Genomic DNA, 24,912 nt, shown 5'->3' with positions numbered 1-24,912 from the left:
TTTTGTTTAGCTCTTTTTACCTTGTTTGAAATTCTCCAGGTTGCGGAACTCTACCAGGTTATTGCCGTAGTAGTAGTTTGTAACATAGATCTTGTTGTCTTTGGCCACTGGGTCTTTCATCCAGGCTCCTTCATTCCGTCCATAACTGTGATGCTTCTCTGGGATCTCAACTGAAGCAAGGGTGCCCTCACAGTCTAGAGATTTACCTATTCAAATAATAATAATAAAAAAATCAATTTTAATCATTCTAAAATGCTGATTTGATGCTCAAGAAGTATTTCTTCTTATTATTGGTGTGAGTAATTGCGATTAATCACATGATCTAACATGAAAGTATATACATATATCTATACATGTATAGTGTTTTCAAAACACTGCTTCGAAGCTTTACAAAACTTTTGTTTCGAATCAGTGATTTGGAGCGCCAAAGTCACGTGATTTCAGTAAACAAGGCTTTGTTTACCCGATCCGAACCACTGATTCGAAACAGATTCGTAAAGCTTCAAAGCTGTGTTTTGAAATTGGATGTCACTAGATAGTGGTGAAAACGTTATTTATTTATTTTTTTTGGCGCACAAAAAGTATTCTTGTCTCATTATAATATTAAAGGGTTAATTCACCCAAAAATGAAAATAACGTCATTAATTACTCACCCTCATGTCATTCTACACCCCTAAGACCTTTGTTCATCTTCAGAACACAAATTAAGATATTTTTGAAAAACGTTCGATGGCACCTTTAAATCCGATGGCTCAGTGAGGCCTGCATAGACAGCAATGACACTTCCTTTCTCAAGATCCAAAAAGGTACAAAAAACATATTTAAATCAGTTCATGTGAGTACATTGGTTCTACCTTAATATTATATATTCACAATATCTAGTGATGGCCGATTTCAAAACACTGCTTCTTGATGCTTTGGAGCTTTACGAATCAAATCAGTGGATCGGAGCACCATTGATACGCGATCCAAATCACTGATTCGACTCAAAAGATTCATAACGCTCTGAAGTTATGTAATGTTTTTAGTACCTTTATGGATCTTGAGAGAGGAAGTACCATTGCTGTCTATGCAGGCCTCACTGAGCCATCGGATTTAAAGGTGCCATCGAACGTTTTTTTACAAGATGTAATATAAGTCTAAGGTGTCCCCTGAATGTGTCTGTGAAGTTTCAGCTCAAAATACCCCATAGATTTTTTTTAAATAATTTTTTTAACTGCCTATTTTGGGGCATAATTTGAAATGCGCCGATTCAGGGCTGCTGCCCCTTTAAATGTTTGCGCTCCCCACCCCCCGAGCTCTTGACTTTATCATTGCATAAACAAAGTTCACACAGCTTATATAACCTATATAACATAAAATGGATCTTTACAAAGTGTTCATGATGCAGCATCAGATCATGTAAGTATAGTATTTATTTGGATGTTTACATTGATTCTGAATGAGTTTGAGGCTATGCTCCGTGGCTAACGGCTAATGCAACACTGTTGGAGAGATTTATAAAGAATATAGAATATTATACAGACTGCAAGTGTTTAAAAATGAAAATAGTGACGGCTCTTGTCTCCATGAATACAGTAAGAAATGATGGTAACTTCAACCACATTTAACAGTACATTAGCAACATGCTAACGAAACATTTAGAAAGACAATTTACAAATATCATTAAAAATATCATGATATTATCGATCATGTCAGTTATTATTGCTCCCTCTGCCATTTTTCGCTATTGTTCTTGCTTGCTTACCTAGTCTGATGATTCATCTGTGCACATCCAGACGTTAATACTGGTTGCCCTTGTCTAATGCCTTGAACATGAGCTGGCATATGCAAATATTGGGGACGTACATATTAATGATCCGGACTGTTACATAACAGTCAGTGTTATGCTGAGATTCGCCTGTTCTTCTGAGGTCTTTTAAACAAATAAGATTTATATAAGAAGGAGGAAACAATGGAGTTTGAGACTCAGTGTATGTCATTTCCATGTACTGAACTCTATGCCGAGGTAAATTCAATTTTAAATTCGATGGCACCTTTAATCAAAAATATCTTAATTTGTGATGAACGAAGATGAACGGAGGTTAACTAACCCTTTAATATTTTGTGGAAACCATTATACACTTTTTCAGGATTATTTAATAAATGGATAGTTGAAAAGAACAGCATTTATTTGAAACATTTATTTGTAAATAAACTGTACCTGCTTTATGCAAGTGTGTCTTTCCTCCACTGCCTATTGGTTTCTCTGGTGCTGGTGTTGACAGGGTTGAATTCATGATGGCCACATCACTAGTGGTTTCTAGTGTGGTGCTTGTTGTTGTCACAGAAACAAGCGTAGTGGTGGTTGTTATTGGTGGTACAGTCGACGTTATTTCAGAGGCTTCCAAGACCTTTTTGTCCTCAGTTTGGTGGCCAGTGTGGGTTTTGGCTGGGTTTTCTGAAAACAGCAGAAAGAGTAAGACAGGGAGGGTTTGAAGTGAGGATTACAACTCTTGGCCTAAAGTTTTACCCCAAGCATTTCAGATTCCTCACATCAAAAGAATTATTAATGAGATGTTGCACTCGAAGAAACTTCCTGCATTGTAACCCAGTCTCTGCCTGCAATGCTTGGATTCGACATTCCTACCATGAGCCTATTTCATCTCATGCCATGTACAACAGATCTCCGTAAGACAATGTCAGTGGAGAGACCCTAATCTGAGCTTTCTCTTCCTGCACTGTGGGAGCGTCTGGAACATTAAGCATGTGGACATGAGCGCAGGAGAGTGGGCCAGACATAAGTACATCAGATATTAATACACACTCCATCACTGTGATCTGCCATTCAAGGACACAGGGCCATTACTGTAATAGTTTTGGACACCTCAACAAACTTTTGATTATTTTCACTTCCCTGCATGTCACTGTTTTATTTGATTCTGGACAGCATTTTAAATGATTTCATGCCAGTGGAAAGTTCTTGCTGATGAAATAAAGAAATATAGACCAGCATTTCACTACAATAACTAAAGTTTCTTACCGCCTCTCAAGAGATGCATTTAAAACAAGAGAAAAACTTATAAAACGACTATAATGTAGATTTCAGGTCCAGATTCACGAGAAGGAAACCCCTTTTCCTAACCAAGGGCTATTCTGGTGTTCACAATTACTAAAGTGTTTTAACAAGAAATAAAATATAAGAGGTAAGGGATTATGGAGGGATTTTATAGAGGATATGTCAGAGATCCAGTCTCTCAAGAGGTTTGTGGAATATAAATAATAAAATGTTTCTCTCAGCTTTCTGCTTGTAATGTTTTATGTGCGGGTTTGCTGTTGCGTTCTCATAGCCTTGGGTCACAAAAAGGTACAGGTGCAAACAACATGTCCTAGATCTCAAAAACTCAGCAAAGCAGTACATAAATATCAAGCCAATCAAAACTGCGATCTTCAAGTCACGATGTTCTGGTATATTGAAGTGTTTTTCCCATTTTATCACCCATAGTAAAGCCAGTTGCTTTTGGCTCTGGTAGAACTATACTTTCAGAAGACATTAATTGAACACAGATGTGATTTGCACATCTCCATACCTCTCTCTCCTCTCCCTGCTGAATGAGATTCAGAGTCCTCTGTCTTGGACGCTTTGTAGAATGTGGTCCCTCTGATGACGCCCTTCTGGTGGACTAAGGTCTTGGTTTTGGTGGTGGGGTCTGGCTTTCCAGGTTTTGATGCTTTAGCAGGAGCCTCATTCTTGGGCTTGACAGGTTTCTCTTTAGGCTGTTTGGGTGGAGGTTTGACAGCTGGGGGTTTCTTGTTGGGTGGTTTTATGACCTCCTTAGACTTTTTACTCTCTGTGCCCTGGAATCACACAGTTTTGAATTACAAGGCTGATCTTGTGCAATTGTGTGTGTTGGAGAAACGGTGTGTTACCTGTGCTTTATTGTCAGAGGCTGCGTCTTTCTGCAACAGCTGTAGTCCCAGGCTGGAGATCTCTTTTTTGATGCTCACCATGATGTCGGAGTAGTTCTCGTAGCGCTTTAGTTGATTAGACAGATTCACTACGCTGTCTCTCACAAAATCATTTTCCCTGGTAAGGTTTGTCTTTATGGTCTATGAAGAGATCATCAAAAAAGTGTCATAGTTCTGGCAATTTTCTTGAAGGTTTCACATATAAGTCTGATCAATCAGATGGTTACCTCTTCTAATGTGTTCATTTGAGACACAACCTTGTTCATGTAGGCATGGACCTTCATTAGATCCATACTGTACAATGTTCCTTCCAGAAGATCCACCATGGAATGGAGCTGAACACGAACAGAATAATAAAGAATGGTTGTTTGAGCCAATATGATATTCGATATGAAACTACGCTCAGTATTTATACCTGGAGAAATATATATTGGAACGGCTCTTGGACACTGCTGTGTTAAGCACTGTGGGAAGCATCTGCATCATGCTGCTGATTACCACAGAAAATTATTTTGACTCTTTCAGTTTGGAAAAACAAACTAATTCGGTCAATGTGTTTTTTGTTAGTTTTTATCAGTTGAGTGGTTAAAATGATTTTCTGTTGTAACCAACAGCATCTGTCGTTCCCGTTGATCCCGTTCACTGCCATAATAAAGTTTGGATGGGTCAGGATATTTATTAATATATATCCGATTGTGTTCATCAGAAAGAAGAAAGTCATATACACCTAGGGTGGCTTGAGGATGAATAAAGCTTGGGGTAATTTTCATTTGAAAGTGAACTAACCCTTTAAGGTCTGGATATCTTAAAAAATGCCAAATTATTATGACCTGAACATATTTTTAAAAAATGTTACATTAAGGTCTGAACATCTTTTAAAAACACCAAATTAAAGCCAGAACATAAAAAAGTCAAACAAAGGTCTGGACATCTTTAAAAAATACCAAATTAAGGCCTGAACACCTTTAAAAAATGCAAATTAGGACCTGAACATTTTTAAAAAATGCTAAATTAAGGCCTTAACATCTTAAAAAATGCAATAAAAATGGTAAATAAAAAAGAAGTTAACCTTCATAAAAAGTTGATGACCAACCTCAAGTCAAAATAAATATATGAGTTTTTTTTTCTTTAAACTTATTTTACATTCATTTAGCATTTTTTGCTATACTGTTACTAAAATGTGTCTAAATACTGTTTAAAACATTACTTTTTGGACTGATTGAATATATAATTTTAACAGATTTGTTGAGGTGGTGGTACGATCCAAATCGTCATTTCAGTTCTTTTAAAAAATTACTTCAGTTTATATCCTACTGGTGGCTAGTGTCACTTAACTAAAAATGCCATGTAACTGGAACATTCTTTTAAAGGAAAGCTCTAAAAGAAAAATGCTATTTTCATTCAAATACAGAATCTAGCCAAATACCAAAATCAAAAAATGACACTTTTTATTATTATTATTATTTACCTTGAGTAGTTCAGGAGCTTGTTTCCTGAGTTTTTCTGTTCTCCATTCATTCTCACAAGGGTTGAGTGAGGAGGGAGGAGCCGTGCACGAACATTTACAGTCAGAGCCTGAGCTCACCGTCTCCACAGTGTAAAAATCATCCACTCGCAAACTTCCGTCACGGAGCCTCGTGCACGCCTCAATACTCAACGGTCGCATCACGCACTTACAGCGGCAGTCTGAACCCTCAGATACCATCTTGACCGGCTCCGGCTCACCAAAAATCTGACAGAGATAGACAATGTGAGAAAGTCAAACATCAAAGAAATATATAAAACACATTTACGATAAAACTTCCAGTCAAAAGTTGTTTTTGCTTACCAAGGCTGCAGTAAAACAGTGATATTGTGAAATATTATTACAATTTAAAATAACCGTTTTCTATTTTAATATATTTTAAAATGAAATTTACTCTTGTGATGGCAAAGCTGAATTTTTAGCATCACTAGACGACTCCAATCATCAGTCACATGACTCTTCAGAAATAATTCTAATATGATGATTTGCTGCTCAAGAAACATTTCTAATTATTATCAATTCAGTTGTGCTCCTCTTTTTCAGGATTCTTCGATAAATAGAAAGTTCAAAAGAACAGCATTTATTTGAAATAGAAATATTTTGTTTTAACAGTCACATCATCAATTAAATACGTTGTTGCTGAATAAAAGTATTAATTTCTTTAAAAAAAATTTGAATGATGGTGTATCTTGCTTTTAAATCATACACTGTAAAAATGAATACATTATCTACTCAAAATTGTGGCAACGGATTACAAGCAATATTATTAATTAAATTCAACATATTATAATTGAGTTAGAATTAATTCCTTAAAAGTCAATCATTTAAAATGTGTAAAATTAGCAAACACCATTACAAAAACCACAAACTGACATAAAAAGCAATAAGTCAAACTGGGCAACTAAATGAAATACTGATCACCATAATGGTGACCAAATCAAATCTTTTTCAATAAAATCAACATCAACATCTAAATCTCTGTTAATTTGTATGTTTCTCTTTCCTTCAGTGATCTAACTTGTTATCATTAGGTGTCTATAATGTTGGCAATAAAAAATAAAGAGTTATTCATTTATCTTTGACGTCTATCTGTTATTCAGATATTTTTGTTTTAATTTTACTTATATTGTATTCGTTTTAATGGTTCGCATTTAAGGAATTAATTTGATTAATTCTAACTCAATTTTATTTTCTGAATTTAATTAATAATATTGCTTATAATCTGTTGCCAAAATTTTATGGAGTAGATATAACATATTACTTTTTACAGTGTTTTCATATAATATGGTGTAAAGAATTATATGTTGCTTTATGGAATTATGTGAAGTACAATATACAAAATACTTCTTTAGAATATCCAGCCTGAACATGAAGATCAATATAAATCCTTCAAGAGTCAGCGGAATGACACGTGATGCAATTGCAAACAAAACAAGAAGTTTAACCCTTTCACGTCCCTCTTCAATCATCAGATTAAAGTCTGTCTGCACTTTAATTTACCTCGAACACCATAACAGACTTTGTCTGTCAGCTTCTGATGCTCTGGAAGTGATCAGCCATTACCTTCTGGCCTGTGAGGAACCCACTAGTGAAATTTTACCAGGCCCTATAACACTTGCCCACAATTTGAACTCCCTACCAGACCTTCATAAACACATGCTTTTACTTGATGGGTCTGCGCTATTTTACATATGCTTAAAGTCTTATCTGAAGTCCCAAGTTACACAAAACACAAAAATCTATCTACATTTTATGAATCAAGACTACTCACTTTGGAGAAGATACAGAAAACAACTCTTTTCTCTCTCACGCACACATCTGTTGTCAGTTAGCGCAAGCTTTTACCATGGCACTGGCTTCGAAGACAGCCTGGGGCTTAAGATTCCCATAAATTCAGCACAGTGATGGGACCTGAGTGGATTTGCACCTTCTCCCATAAACAACTTGTTTTTAAACCACATCCTGCAGCACCTCACAGTTTGACAGAACATCTCTCATTTCTCAATAACAGCCTTGCATGACATCCAGTGAGATACATGTGAATATCATTTACAGAGTATGTACTTGCGCCATAAAGCAATAATTGGATTGATATGAAGCATCATGAAAGCCAGGTGTTGTTGAATATGGAGGTTGTCCATATATGGAGCCGTGCTCTCTGAGATGTCAGCCACATGTACTTCAAAAAGCTGAGGAGTTATTTGCCTTTGTAATACCTGCCTGTCTCTGACAGCACCAATAAATTGAGCTTCATGAACAGTAGCAGTAAAAGCGAAAGGAATATGTGAAGCCACAGGGGCAGAACCCACAAAATGGACAAATGCACAATGACGGCATACAATTAGGGAAGAAGGAGTAAATGATGCACAGATGTGCTGCTTTTTTCTCAGACTGCCAAAACAGCTTGCTGCTGTTGAGTATGTACTGAAGACATCTAAAAAGTTACAAAACCATATTTCCTTGGCTCATCAATATGAATTAGGTTGCATTCTACTGATTGACAGAAGCTCTGCTTTGTCTTAAACAAGACCTATAATTTTACAAGATGTAATAAGTCTCTGGTGTCCCCAGAATGTGTCTGTGAAGTTTCAGCTCAAAATACACCACAGATCATTTATTATAGCTTGCCAAATTTACCCCTATTTGGGTTTGATCAAAAACACACAGATTTTCCTGTGTCCCTTTAAATGCAAATGAGCTGGCCCGCTTTCCAAAAGAGGGAGGAGCTTTAAAGGTGCAATATGTAATATTTCTGCAGTAAAATATCCAAAAACCACTAGGCCAGTGTTATATATTTTGTTCACTTGAGTACATACAATATTTCAAATGTTTCCAACTATTTGTAAATCGTGAGAAAATTTCAATTTTAACCAAGGCTCCGGGACGTGTGAGGAGTCGCCTGTCAATTGCGTCATACCCACGTTACCCTCGGTTTCCGTTTTTATTTTGTAGAAACCATAAAAACAACAAAGAAACTTTAATATATTAGACATTTTAATAGACAAGGGAACAACTGTTTTGATATATTTATAGACAGAAAACGAATTATTGTTACATAGCTCAACACGTTTAGTCTTATTGTTTAAATCAATTTTCTTGATTTTTTGGGAGTACCATGTTTTTACCATGCCTCAGAGAAAAACACTATTTTGTCAAGTAGCTAACATAGCATAATCAGATGCAACTTTATTTTTAGTAACAGTAATACAACATTTTTCTCCATCATACAATACATTTTAAAATTAATTACATGCCATTTATCAACACAGGCCGTCCAATATTTAATATGATATTCTAAAATCGATCTAGCTTATATAGCAGTGTGTAACAGTGTCTCACAGCAGCCGCCGAGCAAACACACAGACTAACGTTGTTACATCATTTTCAACACTCAAATGTATCTAATATGATAAACAGCGCTGCGTTACCTCATACTCATGACCGGAAAAGCGGAAGCAGCGCCGGTGACTGTGTCATAATAAAAGTTTCGCTGCTCGTGAGGCGTGTGTTGCGCAATCGCTCCAGTGGCCTCGTTCAGCTCCCACAACACTCTGTCCTGCTCTGCTTCATACTACAGTAAGGTTAATAATCGCATCCACGAACATGATTTGTTCCCGAGTCCTATCCCTATTCTTTTGCACCGTCCGTTGAGGTGGAGACCACATGTCCCAAGATTCCACTCTCAAACTTGCCGTCATCAAGCTACGCCTTTGTTTTGAATAGGCTTCTAGCGACCTCTAGCGGACAAAATTATTACATACTGCACCTTTAACAGCTCGCGCTTCAGTTGCTCAACAACAACAAAGCTGGAGAATCTCACGCAGCCAAAATGAAGATTGTCAGTAACGGTGTTCAGCCTTACATTGTTCAAAGCGGAGTCAGACACCGATGGAGAAACTCAGGAAGAAGTTACAACTTTTAGAATGAAACCGAACGTTTCTGAATGGTTAGTGCATACATTTATGTAGTTGCTCTGGGGTTGATTCAACTCATTGACTAGCATGTGCTGTCATGTTAATCTTTTGTGCAAATCCAGCATTGAATTGACCCTCATTTGTGAAGCAGTCTGGTGTAAAATGACGGCATGGTAACAACACTCTACTACAACAACTCTTCCTCTTCTCTAAAGCAGCCCAACATGGCCTTGCCCCCTTTGTTGTGTGTTCTCAGGGGCGGGTTTATGTACATTTTAGGGTTAGTGATGTTGTTAATGCTCTAACAGCAACATTACACACTAACTAAAGTTAAAAAAAAGTGAAATCAAAATCAACCACCCCTTTAAAGGGATAGTCCACCCAAACGTGAATTATTTACTCACCCTCATGTTGTTCCAAACCTGTATGGCTTTCTTTGACTGTTTATGTCTATACAGTGAAAGTCAATGGGGTAAAAAAATGGTTTGGAACAACATAAGGGTGAGTAAATGATGACAGAATTATCATTTTTGAGTGAACTCTCTCTTTAAGATCACTACAGTCTCAAGGACTGTTTTAGTGCATCCTTTCTGGTTGGCATTTAAACATAAAGTCAGTATGACCGTGCATAAAAGTCAAAACACTATGACCTACTGTATTTGATTGACATCGGGCTCCGCCTCCATCTAACAGTGGCCTTTTTGCTCTCTGACTGTTTGCCCAAAGAGCTTAGGCCTGTCGTCTATCTATACTGAGATTTAGAGGTCTCTATAAATGCCCAGCCATAGCACATATGGAACTGCTTACAGACAGTGAAAGGTTTCAGCTTTTCAGAAATTCTTCATTATAAGATATGCTCCATCTTTGAGACATCCATTTGTCTGATCTCGCACTGCCACGTAGTCGGGTATGATGGGTCTAAAGGCTCTGCGGGGTAAAAGGAATTCTTGGGGTTTTTTCTCTCTCAAAACAATAAATAGCAACAAAAGAGCTTTCCTAAACACCTGTTTGTTGTTATGCACTGTAACATTGTCCTGATCCATGAGGTCATCATATGCAATGTCTAAAGGTTGTTTATGAGGGAATTTTAACATTTCATCTATAACATATATTTTGAGATGAAAGCTTGAAGAAAAAAATGCCATAAAAACACTGAAAGGAAGAATAATAACTGCTTAAGAGGTACTGGTACACCATTTGCTGACATGTTTTTGTTGTTGTTATTGTATGTGCATAAATACTACTTAAAGGTGCCCTAGAACTTTTTTTAAAACGATGTTATATAAGTCTAAGGTGTCCCCTGAATGTGTCTGTGAAGTTTCAGCTCAAAATACCCCATAGATTTTTTTTCATTCATTTTTTTAACTGCCTATTTTGGGGCATCATTAAATATGAGCCGATTCAGGGCTACTGGCCCTTTAATTCTCGTGCTCCACGACCACGGAGCTCGCGCTTGCCTTGAACAGTACATAAACAAAGTTTCCACAGCTAATATAACCCTCAAATGGATCTTTACAAAGTGTTCATCATGCATGCGGCATGCATGCATCAGATTATGTGAGTATTGTATACTGTTATTTTGTTTACATTTGATTCTGAATGAGTTTGAGGCTATGCTCTGTGGCTAACGGCTAATGCTACACTGTTGGAGAGATTTATAAAGAATGAAGTTGTGTTTATGAATTATACAGACTGCAAGTGTTTAAAAATGAAAATAGCGACGGCTCTTGTCTCCGTGAATACAGTAAGAAACGATGGTAACTTTAACCACATTTAACAGTACATTAGCAACATGCTAACAAAACATTTAGAAAGACAGTTTACAAATATCACTAAAAATATCATGATGTCATGGATCATATCAGTTATTATTGCTCCATCTGCCATTTTTCGCTATTGTTCTTGCTTGCTTACCTAGTCTGTTGATTCACCTGTGCAGATCCAGACGTTTATACTGCCTGCCCTTGTGTAATGCCTTTCATAATGTTGGGAACATGGGCTGGCATTATGCAAATATTGGGGTGTACACCCTGACTGTTACGTAACGTCGGTGTTATGTTGAGATTCGCCTGTTCTTTAGAGGTCTTTTAAACAAATGAGATTTATATAAGAAGGAGGAAACAATGGAGTTTGAGACTCACTGTATGTCATTTCCATGTACTGAACTCTTGTTATTTAACTATGCTGAGGTAAATTCAATTTTTCATTCAAGGGCACCTTTAAGAATTAACTTTTTTGTCCATTGTTCTTTGAATTTTCGGTCTACATCATTTTCTTCTGTGCATCAGAATAATTCCTCTTGTCATCACATTCATGATCATGATACTTATTTGCACATATTTCATTTGAAGAAGACGTGATTAAATATGTGTGCATACATGGTGCTTAGAGCACTAGAGTATGTGAAATATGTCCATAAAAACAGGCTTACTCCAGTACCATGATCTTTGATTCGCGCTGCGAGTGTTGTTAAACTCATCGAGGCGTTCCGTGCTGAAACCACTCTCATGCACGCTCCGCATGTTATTACATGTTGTTTGAATTCTCCACTGTAATGGGATTTGGGTTAAGAGTTAATACTCATAAATGCAGAGAAGCGTTCAAGAACCGTATGAAGTAGATTCGTGCCGCTCCAGCCCCAGCAGCCAATCACACACTCCGCAGGCATACTTCTACGTCAGATTCCATGACGTTGCTTCGACTTTGGTTTTCTACCCGGAAGAACAAAATTGTTTGGAAAGATGCAAAAATAACCAATTTACACTTATTGGTCAAATGTGTTTTTAGTGTTGTGCAGCCTGTGCATAACTGTTCACGTCTCAAAAAATGTGTTTTGGGGTTTCATGATCCTTTAAGTAGCTTAGCGGCTGTCATTTGCCTACAATGTGAGCATCACGTTGCATCGTGTCAAAAGCAAATAGAACCCATTATATTCACTGACGCTGTCTACACTGGATACAGTATACAGATGCGTGTTCAGTTTCTGACATACTCCACGGCACACGCAGGACAAATGGAAGAGTAAAGGCAAGCATTTACTGTTTAAACAGCTCATCTGCTCATTTCTGTAGAGACTTCAGAGGGATACCAGCATCAGGAACAAGTGGATGGTTTACTTTTTAATGCCGTCATGGATTGCGTCGGAAGATTATAAGCTTGTTTGGAGAATTTGATTGTTTTGTCAGCATGACACACTGTGATGGAGAGTTCGCAAAGAAACTTTAGTTGACAGATGAATCAGTCAGCTGTATTGGATCTGACAGCAGCTACATTGCAAACCATAAGGAAACAATTTCATAAAGCTTTGTCTGTAAATGAAGGTTTTATATGGATAATGTTTTCAAAACACTAACTCACATGCAATAGAGAGTGGGCATTGATACTGTTTCCTATGCAACAGTGTTAGCCAATCATAACAGTGGCCATTTACTGACAAACTTTAAAAGGATCCTCCCCTTAAATATTAATCATTTCAGACAGAGTGTCAGAATGAGGGTTGAAAATAATGGTTTTTCCATACATATATATATATATATATATATATTTGTTTTTTGGGTTTTTTTGCAAAGAAACGTTATTAACATTATAAGTGAACCTCAAAGAACATGGATGGAAAAATCCATGTCACGACCCCTTTAATATATATTCAAACTGAACTAATCCAAACTAAATACTACTCCAAACAAACTAATTCAAACTAAATATTCAACAAAAATTCAAATGTATATCTTTAAATCATTATTTACTTTGGAAAAAAAAAAAAAAAAAAAAGTATAAATCCATCCCCCAAAGGAATGTAGTTATTATTTGGAGGAAATTATTCATATTATATGCAGGGAATCCCAATAATAGACTTAAAAGGTGTTTGCAGTAAAAATGCAAAGGCAAAGCCAGTTAATTACCTGAAATGACGGATCAAAACTCTTTACAGGGCTTAACAGGGCTTAAAGTCCAAGTCCTTGTGAAGTCTTTCATCATGTAGTTCCATGACAACCACATAATAACGCACACAGGGTGCCACGCAGAAACTGAGCTACTGTCAGCTTGAAGTGGAAGGATTTAATAAAGCTTTGCTGTTCTTTTGTGCAAGCTCAGACTGATAGGGGCTGTTAAAAAAGATTTAGTCTGACAGTAATTTGCCAAACTTCTCAAAAACACATTTTATCCTCAGCTAAAATTACCTCAGAATGGCTAAACGAGTTAATTAGGTGAAAAGTCTTGCAAACATACTCTCTCTCACACACTCAATGTCTATAAGGCCTAGTGGACTTTGACAATAAGAGCCCTTGTTAACTGGAATGAAAGAGCGTGTTATGGTCATTTTGGTGTATGCATCAGGCATCAGGGCATACTCAGTTCTTTGTAGGCTCTATATAGCTTCCCAGATACTCTCTAATACATGCACATATGCATTATATTCATATGCACCATTCAATGAGGGAGCGATTTTAGTAAAGTTCATATCTTAATAAAGAAAAATGACATGGAAGTAAATTAATGACAAATGTCTTTAAAACTAAATAGCATGTTGAATTTCAATAATTGAAAAAATACATTGTGTTAACTGCTTGCATTTGGTATTTTCAGGGTTTGCATTCTTGGGGGCAAATTTTTTTTTATTTATTTCAAAGACATTTGTCATTATTTTCTTCCATAAAATGAACTACTGTGGAGCCCTGCACATGACATGCAGACAAAAAATAGTAGGCTTAATTCGCTTTCGTTACCTCGATTTATAAATCATGCGCATGATTTATAAATTGAGGGAACAAAATAGTAAATTGTGTGCATGATTTAGCAAGTCTAAGGAATAATTCAGTAAATTGTGCACAGGATTTAGCAAATCGATGGAACAAATAAGTAAATCGTGTGCACGATTTAGCAAAATGATGGAACAAAACAGTAAATTGTGCTCAAGAAAAATTTGCAAAATGAGAGAGTGAATTAGCAAATTGTGCACATAATTTATAAATCGAGGGAACAAAATAGTAAATCGTGGGCACAACTTAGCAAATCAAGGGAACAAAATAGTAAATTGTGTGCACGATTTAGCAAATCGAGGGAACGAATCAGTAAATTGTGCGCATGATTTATAAATCGAGGGAACAAAATAGGAAATTGTGTGCACAATTTAGCAAATCGAGGGAACGAATCAGTAAATTGTGCGCACAATTTAGTTTTTTTTCTTGCATATCATGTGCGGGGCTCAGTAAATACTAAATTAACTGTCCAATAAGTGTGCATTAAAATGGGGTCTATATCTCACAGATTTAGTTCTAATCAACTAGGACAACTAGAACAGCATTCCAACAGTTACAGGTCATACAAACAAACACATTTGTTATCTAAACCTGCTACACTGACATTTGGTCTAACTGTACCAGTGTTCCTCAATCTGACCAAACAGGGACTGGGCTGCTATCCTGAGATAAGATAGTTGTTTTTCCAAAAATACTTGGCAGGAGCAGTTGTCAACATTGGCCGCTTTCCCGAAAAAGCCTCTTAACCTAATAACCTCATGCCTGAAGTAGTTCGCTCAGGTTATGAGTCTGATCTCTGTTTCAATGAGGTGTTGTCAATGGCCAGCTCATCTTCTTCCTTTAATCTAGAGCTTTGAAACAACAATAAAGCAAGTATATGGCTAGAATTCAAGATGATCCCACACTTAAAAAAACATGTAAAACTGTCTAGTACATTCTGAAATTTCAAAGATACCTTTCTTTGATGTGCACCAGGGTCACGGTTCATATTAGGTTTGCCTTCATTATTCTGCTAAGAAAATAAGATACTAAAAACAAAAAAAAACAAAAAAAAAATAGCATTACTCCAGTCTTCAGTGTCACATGGTCCTTCAGAAATCATTCTAACATGCTGATTTGCTGCTCAAGAAAACTAAATATTTTTTATGGAAACCATAATTTTTCTCATGACTCCTTAATAGAATTGAATAAAAAGTTTAAAAGAACATTTATTTGAACATGTCTTTACTGTCACATTTGATAAATTCTTGCTGAATAAAAGTATTAATTTCCTTAAAAAAAGAAAAACATTTGAACAGTTGTGTATGTATATGTATGAATGTATATATGTATGACATGATGAATCAAGGACATGGCAAAAGAGTCTACACTAGCATACCAAGACAATCTAATCCCTGCATTATTTGAGAGTCTGGATGGCGTTCCCAGGGTCAGAAAAGACTGTCAACCCCTATTATAAATGAAAACATATAATAACTCAATGTAGTAACATATCCTAGCAAAACATATCAGTGTAGAAGTATTGTATTAATTGAATCAACTGCGGTTATCACAGCCTTGAAGACACTTTCTGATTTAGACTGAGACAGAATCTAGATCTGAAGACACAGAACTCTATTACTCCATTCCAACAGGACACACACAGACACACACATGCCATTAGGACAGACGTGTCAATTAGCCCCAAACTAGCTTAGTGAGCACTTGTTGATTTTGGGGACACACAGCTACATTCCAGATGAGCTTGTTTATGTGTCACAGCTCTCTCTGAACCTCAAACTCTTCATGCTCTCAGCACAGCCAAGAGATGTGAGACGTTTTGGCTGAGGAAGTCAAACAGATGGTTTACGCTTAACAGAATCAGACTCTGTATCTCAAATACCGTGATTTCATGATTATAACACAAGCTTTTTGCACATTATTATTTTCAGTATTTTCACTATTTTTTCATTCTTTTAAGGTTTTAGTACTTTTAGTTTTATGTAATCATTGCACGTTTGTGTCCCCTTGTAAGAAGTACACTTTAGCATACTTTTAAAAATAGTACTTTTTATGGAAATCGAGAATATACTAAAGTGCGAAAGAAATTTCATATTTAATGACACTTAATTGCATGTTAATTGCAATTAAATGAAAATGTATTATACATTTACATTAAATAAAATTAGTTGAACTTAAGAGTGTTTTTGACTCACTCATCTTTAATTTTTTTCATAATTTCTTCTATTGTTTGTTTAAAGTGTAAGCATTTATGTTAAACTAATATAGACTTTAATGTCATTTATGTTGATACGTCATGTTTTAAATATATTTGTAATTGCACATAATGATGATGTTGCAATTTAGCACATTTAAAATATCGTTTAAATATTTCGCTTAAATGTAATATTGAATAACACACTTTAGTTAAAATTATAATCAAGTAGTTTACATGTGCTTTAGTATTCAACACACAAAATAAGTGTACTTCTTTAAAGCACAACAAATGATTAATTATTTAAAATATATTTTATAGCATTATTGTAAAGTGCACTTTTTAAAAGTCTTGCATTAGAAAACAATGAAATATTTATAAATTAATATTATATTATCTACAAAAAAAAAAAAAAAAAAATTGAAGTACACTACAATGTAAAAAAAATAGTTTAAACTTGAAAAATTAAGTGTTTGTGGTGCCTTAAATTTTTAAGTTTAGCCAACTTGAAATACTAGGTGACTAAGTTATACTAATTAACAACTTGGATATTTGAGTTGACTAAACTTAAAATTTTAAAGCAGCACAAACACTTACTTTTTTTAATTGAAAACAAGGCTTTATCTGCCTCTCTCCTAATTTCAAGATATCAAAACTTAATTTGAAGATGATAGCATTAAAACCATAAAGCCCATGAGTTACAGTGATTTTACCACAGACAGGTATTGTTAGACATGATGCCAACAGCAACAGCAACAGCAATGGCCCTGTCCCAAACGGAACCCTAAGCCCTCACGATGTTCCTCCCAGTCCACATTTTTGTGACGTTATTCCGCTTTGACTGTTGGGTAGAAGTCTGCTACAGAGTTTGCAGGATCTCCAAAAGTGCGCATCGAGTGCGAATATCGGCTCGCAAGCACTGTTCTGAAACCTAAAATAACAAACAGGACACTCTGCGGCCTTGTGAACGTAATGGACATGCGCAAGCGGCAGCCATTGTAAGTCCACAAGACTGCAAGTGCATATGAAGTGTGCCATTTGGGAAAGGAACAAAATAATAAAAACCGCCAATGGTTTAATAAAGTGTTACATTTATTACTAAATAGTTCTCAGCACAACCAGCTATTTTGCCAAGTAATATATGACGTTTCTCTGCCTAGTTCAGTATGGTATGAACATGAATTCAGGCACCAGAAATGTTTTAACCACTAATCATTAGGACACTGGTGACTCAGAATTATTACATAATTTGTGCATTAAAACGTCACAGTTTTGTATGAACAATGCTATATAACACATGTTTTTGTTTATCATGCATCTGAGCATGATCACTAGTTTTTAAAGTGCACTGAGGAAATTTTAATGGAGCAATGTTTCAGCGAACTGGAATGAAATTAGGACTGTCCTAGAAATGTCAGACTGCCTGGACAGTTCACTGACTGAACTAAGGGCCAAATGAGACACACCCATAGTTCATTAATCTAATGATGTTTATGCAATCTGTATGCTGTTTATGGTTTCCAGGCAACTTGACACATTAAAATAGAATGTTCAGTGGCTTAGAACATGGCTTATCCAATCAGAATTTAGAGTCAGAACTATCTGTTCTATAGAGTGCAACAGAGCCCACCTACTTTTTTAGTGGCGCTGGTTCCGGAATAATAGTTTCCATTCATTACTCACATAGGGATTTTTAAAAAGTTTTCGTTAAAGCGTTAAAAGCCATGAACCAAGACAATCAGCTACGACGTAAATCATAACACTACAAACTTGGATTTGAAGCAAAAAAATATATATATTTGAAAATCGGACAAAAATACAAAGGAACAAAACTGTGTATTTAAAGGCTTAAAGGTGCAATACGTGATTCTGTACAGAATTTTTTTTTGTTATACTGGTTGAAAGTCTCCTTTTATCCTGATAGCAATCAATATGTTAAATGGTCTAAATGTATTTTTATAAATATATATCGTCTGTGGAAGGTGTAGGACCATAAAATGTTCATCCAATCTTCGTATTTGGTCCGAATAAAATAATATGATGTCCTACCTGCCTGTCAGCGTATGTTTTTACATACCCTCGCACACCTGTTCACGCAGACATCATGTGTCATCAGCGTGTTTTATGATATGTAGAGTTTATGTAGACAGATGTCAGTCACGGAGCACCGCAAACAGCAGCACTTTTTACAGTTCCTACCAAATCAAAACAACAAGCTTATGCTGCGTCCACCCCATCCATATCTACTGTAATTAAGAGATGGCAACTCGTGACGTTCTAACCGGAGATGTAGAGTCAGACTTGGAATTATGCGTTTCCATGTCAACATTATCAACAACAAAATGAATCTGCAGCAATCAGGTACAAGCTCACTAAGTTGTTTACATTTATTATTATTGTAATGTTATGTGTTTATGAGACATGAGGTAGTTTAACACCGTCTCTTGTGATGCTTTACAGAGAGCAGTTGTGTGTGTGTGTGTGTGTGCGTTCATGTGTTTTGGAGGAGGCGTGGCTTTAGATGGCGATTTGCAGGGAGGGTGGGTCGTATGCTTTCAATGCTAGCAGGCTAACGTTAGCATTTTCCAGATCACCTACTGCACCTTTAAGTAAAGGAAAGAACTACAAACCCATGAAGCACTGCAAAACAGCATAATCAACTTAAAAACAATGGAGAAATATTAAAGTATTTATATAAAAATGTTGATTATACATATAAAAACAATATATTTTAAGTTTACTGCAAAATATGAATATATTTATGTAATTTGAGAGCGTAAGGAGGCCGACTCAATAGAGTGATGCAGGTATGACGCCAGAAACAGGAAGACTAATTCGCCGTTTGTTCCTTCGAGATTTTCCTATGGCATTTTATAATGGGTTTTTCAATTTATAAGTAAAATAAAGCCTGTGGTAAACATAACTTGATGATACTTTGACGTTTTGTTCTACAACGTACACTGCACATGCACACACCCCAAACTGTCTTATCTAGTTACTTAGTAAAAACAAAAATGAACTGGTTCTAAATTCGTATTTTCTCTGTAGGTGTGTGTAATTTATATTGTAGAACAAAATGACAAAATCTAGTCAAGTTATGTTTACCACAATCTTTATTTTACATATAAATGAAAAGAAAAAGAAAAAAATCCATTATAAAGCCCCACAGGAAAATCTCGAAGGAACTAGTGGAGGATTAGCCTTCCGGGTTCTGACATCATACCTGCACCAATCTGTTGCATCATTCGCAGTGCTTCATGGGAGTGGGCGGAGCTTAAGAACTCTTTTTGCACATTTTGCTTGTGACGGCTCTCTGATTGGTGGAATTTTCTGTACAGCGTCATGGGTTTTTCAGCAAGAATTCTGCTGTTAAAGAAATTATTTTAAAAATATTTTGAAATTAAAGCTGCAAGCAGCGATGAAAGGGCCACTGGCAAAGAGCCCGGGGCCTAAGAAAACCGTGAACAGCGGGCGATATTCATTTAAGCAGATAAATAGAGGAGAAATATGGAGTATTATCAAACATTTGAAGTTTGGGGCAGATTGGACATTGTATGCCTGAGTTACAACAACTTCCTGTTTCGTGGCGTTAATTGCATACACTCTAAAAAATGCTGGGTTGTTTCAACCCAATTTTGGGTCAAATATGGACAAATCCAACTGTTGGGTGAAAATATTAATTTAGAGATTTAACCCAATGGTTGGGTTTGTCCATATTTGACCCAAAATTGGGTTGAAACAACCCAGCATTTTTTAGAGTGTACATTACCACTTAGTCTAGTATGTTTGGGATTTCGTGGCATGAGTTTCTGGGAGCGAATTACAGTGCAAAGCATGCCATTTCATATTGCCAGCAGGTGGCACTATGACTAACTGAATATTGGCATATAGATGTCTTTAGGCCAGGACTTTTATCACACATGTGAAGTTTGGGACATTGTATGCGTGATTTACAACAGCTTCCTCTGTCATGGCGAAACATCAGAATTTGTTAGTTCGCCACGGACACGCCCTTCAGCGAAAACTCAAGATCTTTGATATTTATCATCGCTAAGGTCTTAAGATTAGACTGATAACAATTGATGTTGATCTGGTTAAATCTCTATGAGGAGTTAATCACAGTGTAAAACATGTAATTTCTTGTTGCCCGCAGGTGGCGCTATAACTGTAACTAAATATTGCCATGTAATTGTCTTCAGGCCAGGATTCTAATAAAACATGGGAAGTTTGAGGCAGATCGGATATTGTATGGCCCAGAAACAGCAACTTCCTCTGTCAATGGTGAAACATTGAATTTTGTCAGGCGTTTTCGAGTTTTTGCCCTTCAGTTTTCGAGTTTTCATAGAGTTTTTACCCTTCAGTAAAAACTCTAGATCTTCACAATTTAACGTCACAAAGGCCTTTAGATTAGACTTACCAAATTTGACAATGATCTGATTAAAGCTTTAGGAGGAGTTTGTTAAAGTACGTCTGGAAATAGCAAACATTTTGCAGAGAAAATTTAAAATATCTTACTTCCTGTTGGGTTTTCAGATTTTGCACCAAGAGATTTTTTTGTAAGTATTGGGCTGTTACATGTGTGTGCCGAATTCCATACTTGTACGTAAAACGTAGAGCGAAAGGCACTTAACTGAAATTTTGTAGGTGGTGCTATCGAGCCATGTTGCGACACCTAATTCTGAAACCCATATCAGACGTAAATTTTCACCACTTCTGACACGTGTGCAAAATTTCATGAGTTTTCAAGCACGTTTTAACCCTCATTTCGGAGAAGAAGAATAATTGACTGAGCAATTACAATAGGGTCCTCACACCATCGGTGCTCGGGCCCTAATAATCCGGACCGACAGCTTCAACAGAAGCAAATACCACAGATTAACAACCTTGTAGCTCACAGTATGTCTGTCTTTAAAGGTTTACAAGTTATCATTATAAATTTCCCTATGGAGAAAATGATTTTTGAGTTTTTAGTTCCAAACCCCAGCTATTTAAAATGAACATCAAAAAACTACAATCATTTGTTGATTTAACAAAGAGTGTAGAAAGCACTTGAAAATGAATGCTGCGAAACCCAAATGTTTTAAGCAAATGTGCTGCAAATAGCCTAGGTTCATGCTGGCAAATAAACATTAACCAAACATCATCTGCTGTGGCAGACCATTAGTTATAACAGTGCTGGATGGTCAGTATCTGCCAACAGAAGGGCCACCAAAGGTCCAGATTTTGCTCGCCACACAACCAATGTATTTCCTGTTCATTCACTAAACACACCAAGGTCATAAGATCAACTCTTATGTAAAAGGTCTATATAAAAGAATATTGGCATTGTTGCAGCATTTTGAGGCTCAGTGTCTGGTCTGGATAAAAATATGACAGCCCTTCAGCTATGATGGCCATCATTACCGTGACGGCTCGGTAAAAGATGTGACGGACTAAATGGGACACAGATGTTCCTGGTTACTCCTAGTTTAAATCTTGTGGTAGAAGTGTTACGACAGTTTCATAAACAGAAACTGCTTCAGTCTTTGATTGGCACTGTGTGAGGTAATGTCCCAAGAAACTACAACCAATAGAGTTTGATATTAACAAAACACAGCAGCTGACCTTTCTCTGCCTCTGTTCTGTTTTAGCATCAATCCCATAATTCTTCATCCCTCCATCTTTGTCTCTCTGTGATATAGTAACTGTGAGATTGTTTATTCATCCCATCTTTCTCACCTGCCCTGCCTGGCATCATTTCCAAGACCTCCTCATTTTTGGTATGCTGTGCTAATGACAGTATATTTTATGTTTAATGTTAAATAGCATGTTTTTAAACAAAATTTAATTTTAAATCACTGCCATGACAAATCTAAGCATGTGACTACAAAGTATCTCCTTTTTAGGATCAATGACATGATGCTTATATATATATATATATATATATATATATATATATATATATATATATATATATATATATATATATATATATATATATATGTATATATATATATATATATATTTTAAATATTTTGCTTTTGTCATTTTAATTAGTTTTTTTATAATTTTAATTTACAGCTTTATTTTATTTCAGTTTTATTAATATTAGTACTTCAACTTCAATTTATTTATTTATTTTTACTTGATTTTTACACCGCATGAGTTATAACATCAAAAAATGTTTCATCATCACCCTATATACTAGGTGATAGATAAATGCCAAATGAAAAAATTCATTTGGCTCTTTGGTTTGAGGGCATTTTTAACGCATTGATTTTTAGTTTTAAAAAAATTCAGCTAATTATCCTACATTAGTAACACATTTTTGTTATCACAGCCCTGCCTATGCTGTTTTAACCTCTCCACCTTTTCACACATTTAACCAACAACAAAGACGTTTTTAAAAATTTCACAACATAACACAATTAGTTAGGGTTACTTAGTTGGTGACTATCATTTACAATGAGTCAAGACCTCTCTCTCTCTCTTATTCACACAAACACACTCTCACACACACACTCTCACACACACACACACACACACACACTCTCACACACACACTCACACCCAGTCATAAGAGGGTAGGGCATGTTTCTGTGAGACCGACAGGGCTGCTCTTAAGTGCTACAGCTGTGTAAGCAGACATATATTGTTTTTAACCCCAGCAGAACTCGACTCCAATTACCATACTAGGCACCGAGCCCAAAACACACTCACACACCCTATCAGGGGCAGTTTTGAAACAAATGTCATGGTTTTCTTAGGAAATGACGGCTGTGTTGTCTGTCCAAAATCTTTATTGAGGGACATCTGTCTCTGGTTGTATCAGCAGCCTCAGTTGCACTGTTAACACAGCTGAGGTTTGATATTGTGACTCATCTGAGTCTAACACAGAGACAAACAGAACAATTATACATTAGGAGTATTACAGGTGCACTGTCAAAGCACGTTGCATTTTGGTCGGTTATCACAGTTTTAGCCTTAAAGGCCTGGACTGGATTTAGAGTAAGGTCAGGGGTCTAAAATGCCAATTAAATTATATTGCCATGCCATCCCGAGGATTAAAGACTGGAATGTTCTGGCAGTGCCAGGAGTAATTTAGGCCAAGGCATATATGCCAAAATATGTTGTCTGCCGCTCTGGGAGGCGAGTTTGTGTGAGAAAGATGATTTGTTAAGTGTTGTTTGAGTTATTCTGAATGATATGTCTGTGAAACTGACTGTGAAAACTTTCCTTCTCCCACATGGGCTTTTTTGTCCAGTTGCACCACTTAAACAGTCTGATTTGGAACATGGACATGTCGAGTGATGCAAATCCCAGTGCTGTTGGACTAAATATCAGCACTCCTGGAAGGCAGCTTGGCCAATCAAATTCAAGGACTGGAACTAACTGTTGTATAGCATATCTTTATTACTTGAATGATTATTTTACATATAATATAATATAATATAATATAATATAATATAATATAATATAATATAATATAATATAATATAATATAATATAATATAATATAATATAATAATGCACTGATACTAAATTTCTCCACCGATACCCATGGTTTCTTATTATCTTCTTTACACAAAGCCCCAATGCAGTGCATTTTTCTGCCCTCTTTTGATTGACAGGATATATCGGCCATGACTATTGGCTGTTTTTAAACTATATTATATTATATTATATTATATTATATTATATTATATTATATTATATTATATTATATTATATTATATTATATTATATTATATTATATTATATTTAGAGATGCACCAATATATCGGCCAATAATCAGATTCGAATGATTATTTTACATATAATATAATATAATATAATATAATATAATATAATATAATATAATATAATATAATATAATATAATATAATATAATATAGTGCACCAATACTAAATTTCTCCACCGATACCGATAACTGATTAGTCAGAGTGATATCTGCCGATACCAATAACAATACCGATAGTTTGGAGGTTCTACCTTTTATACCTACTTTTAAATTAATGATAATTTCATTATAATTAATAAAGGAAATGCAAATAAAAACAGCATACTCTCCATTTCATCAACTTGTTTCAGAGTAACTGGTATCAGTTCTTAACAAACAAATTACTCAAATTAATATTAACACACATTAACTAAACTCTGAATATTAAATTAATACTTCTCAACTTTCTGAATGTATTTACTCATATAATTACTATTAATATTGAACATCAAATTGGTTTCTATAGCATCTTCTTTACACAAAGCCCCAATGCAGTGCATTTTTCTGACCTCTTTTGATTGACAGGATATATCGGCCCTGACTATTTTAAACTATATTATATTATATTATATTATATTATATTATATTTAGAGATGCACCGATATATCGGCCAATAATCGGTATCAGGCGATAAAAACACATTTTCACACTATCAGCTATTGGCTGATATATCGGTGGAACTTACTAACCTCGAAATTTTGAACGGTAGTGTATAATGACTTCATCCATATTTCATGTTCCAGGACCCTTTATTAAGACAGATTAACATTACACATTTGACCTCGTGGAATTTCACGTTTCATTTACGCTA

General features: G+C 35.7%; 1 protein-coding gene across 1 annotated transcript in view; it reads right to left on the bottom strand.

Annotated features, from left to right (window-relative positions):
- The window catches only part of olfml2a (olfactomedin-like 2A), a 29,588-nt gene that overhangs the window by 3,876 nt on the left and 800 nt on the right, over positions 1 to 24,912 (bottom strand). The window contains exons 2-7 of the mRNA XM_067393955.1: positions 5,417 to 5,680; positions 4,176 to 4,283; positions 3,910 to 4,089; positions 3,570 to 3,837; positions 2,204 to 2,440; positions 21 to 206 (exon numbers count right to left, since the gene is read on the bottom strand). Of these exons, the coding sequence (XP_067250056.1) occupies positions 21 to 206; positions 2,204 to 2,440; positions 3,570 to 3,837; positions 3,910 to 4,089; positions 4,176 to 4,283; positions 5,417 to 5,680 (1,243 nt within the window). The remainder of the gene's footprint in view (positions 1 to 20; positions 207 to 2,203; positions 2,441 to 3,569; positions 3,838 to 3,909; positions 4,090 to 4,175; positions 4,284 to 5,416; positions 5,681 to 24,912) is intronic.

The sequence above is a fragment of the Chanodichthys erythropterus genome, chromosome 9, assembly GCF_024489055.1.
Source record: "Chanodichthys erythropterus isolate Z2021 chromosome 9, ASM2448905v1, whole genome shotgun sequence".
In the NCBI taxonomy this organism is placed as follows: domain Eukaryota; kingdom Metazoa; phylum Chordata; class Actinopteri; order Cypriniformes; family Xenocyprididae; genus Chanodichthys; species Chanodichthys erythropterus.
Note: the sequence above shows the minus strand (reverse complement) of the source record. Positions and strands in the feature narration are given on the sequence as shown.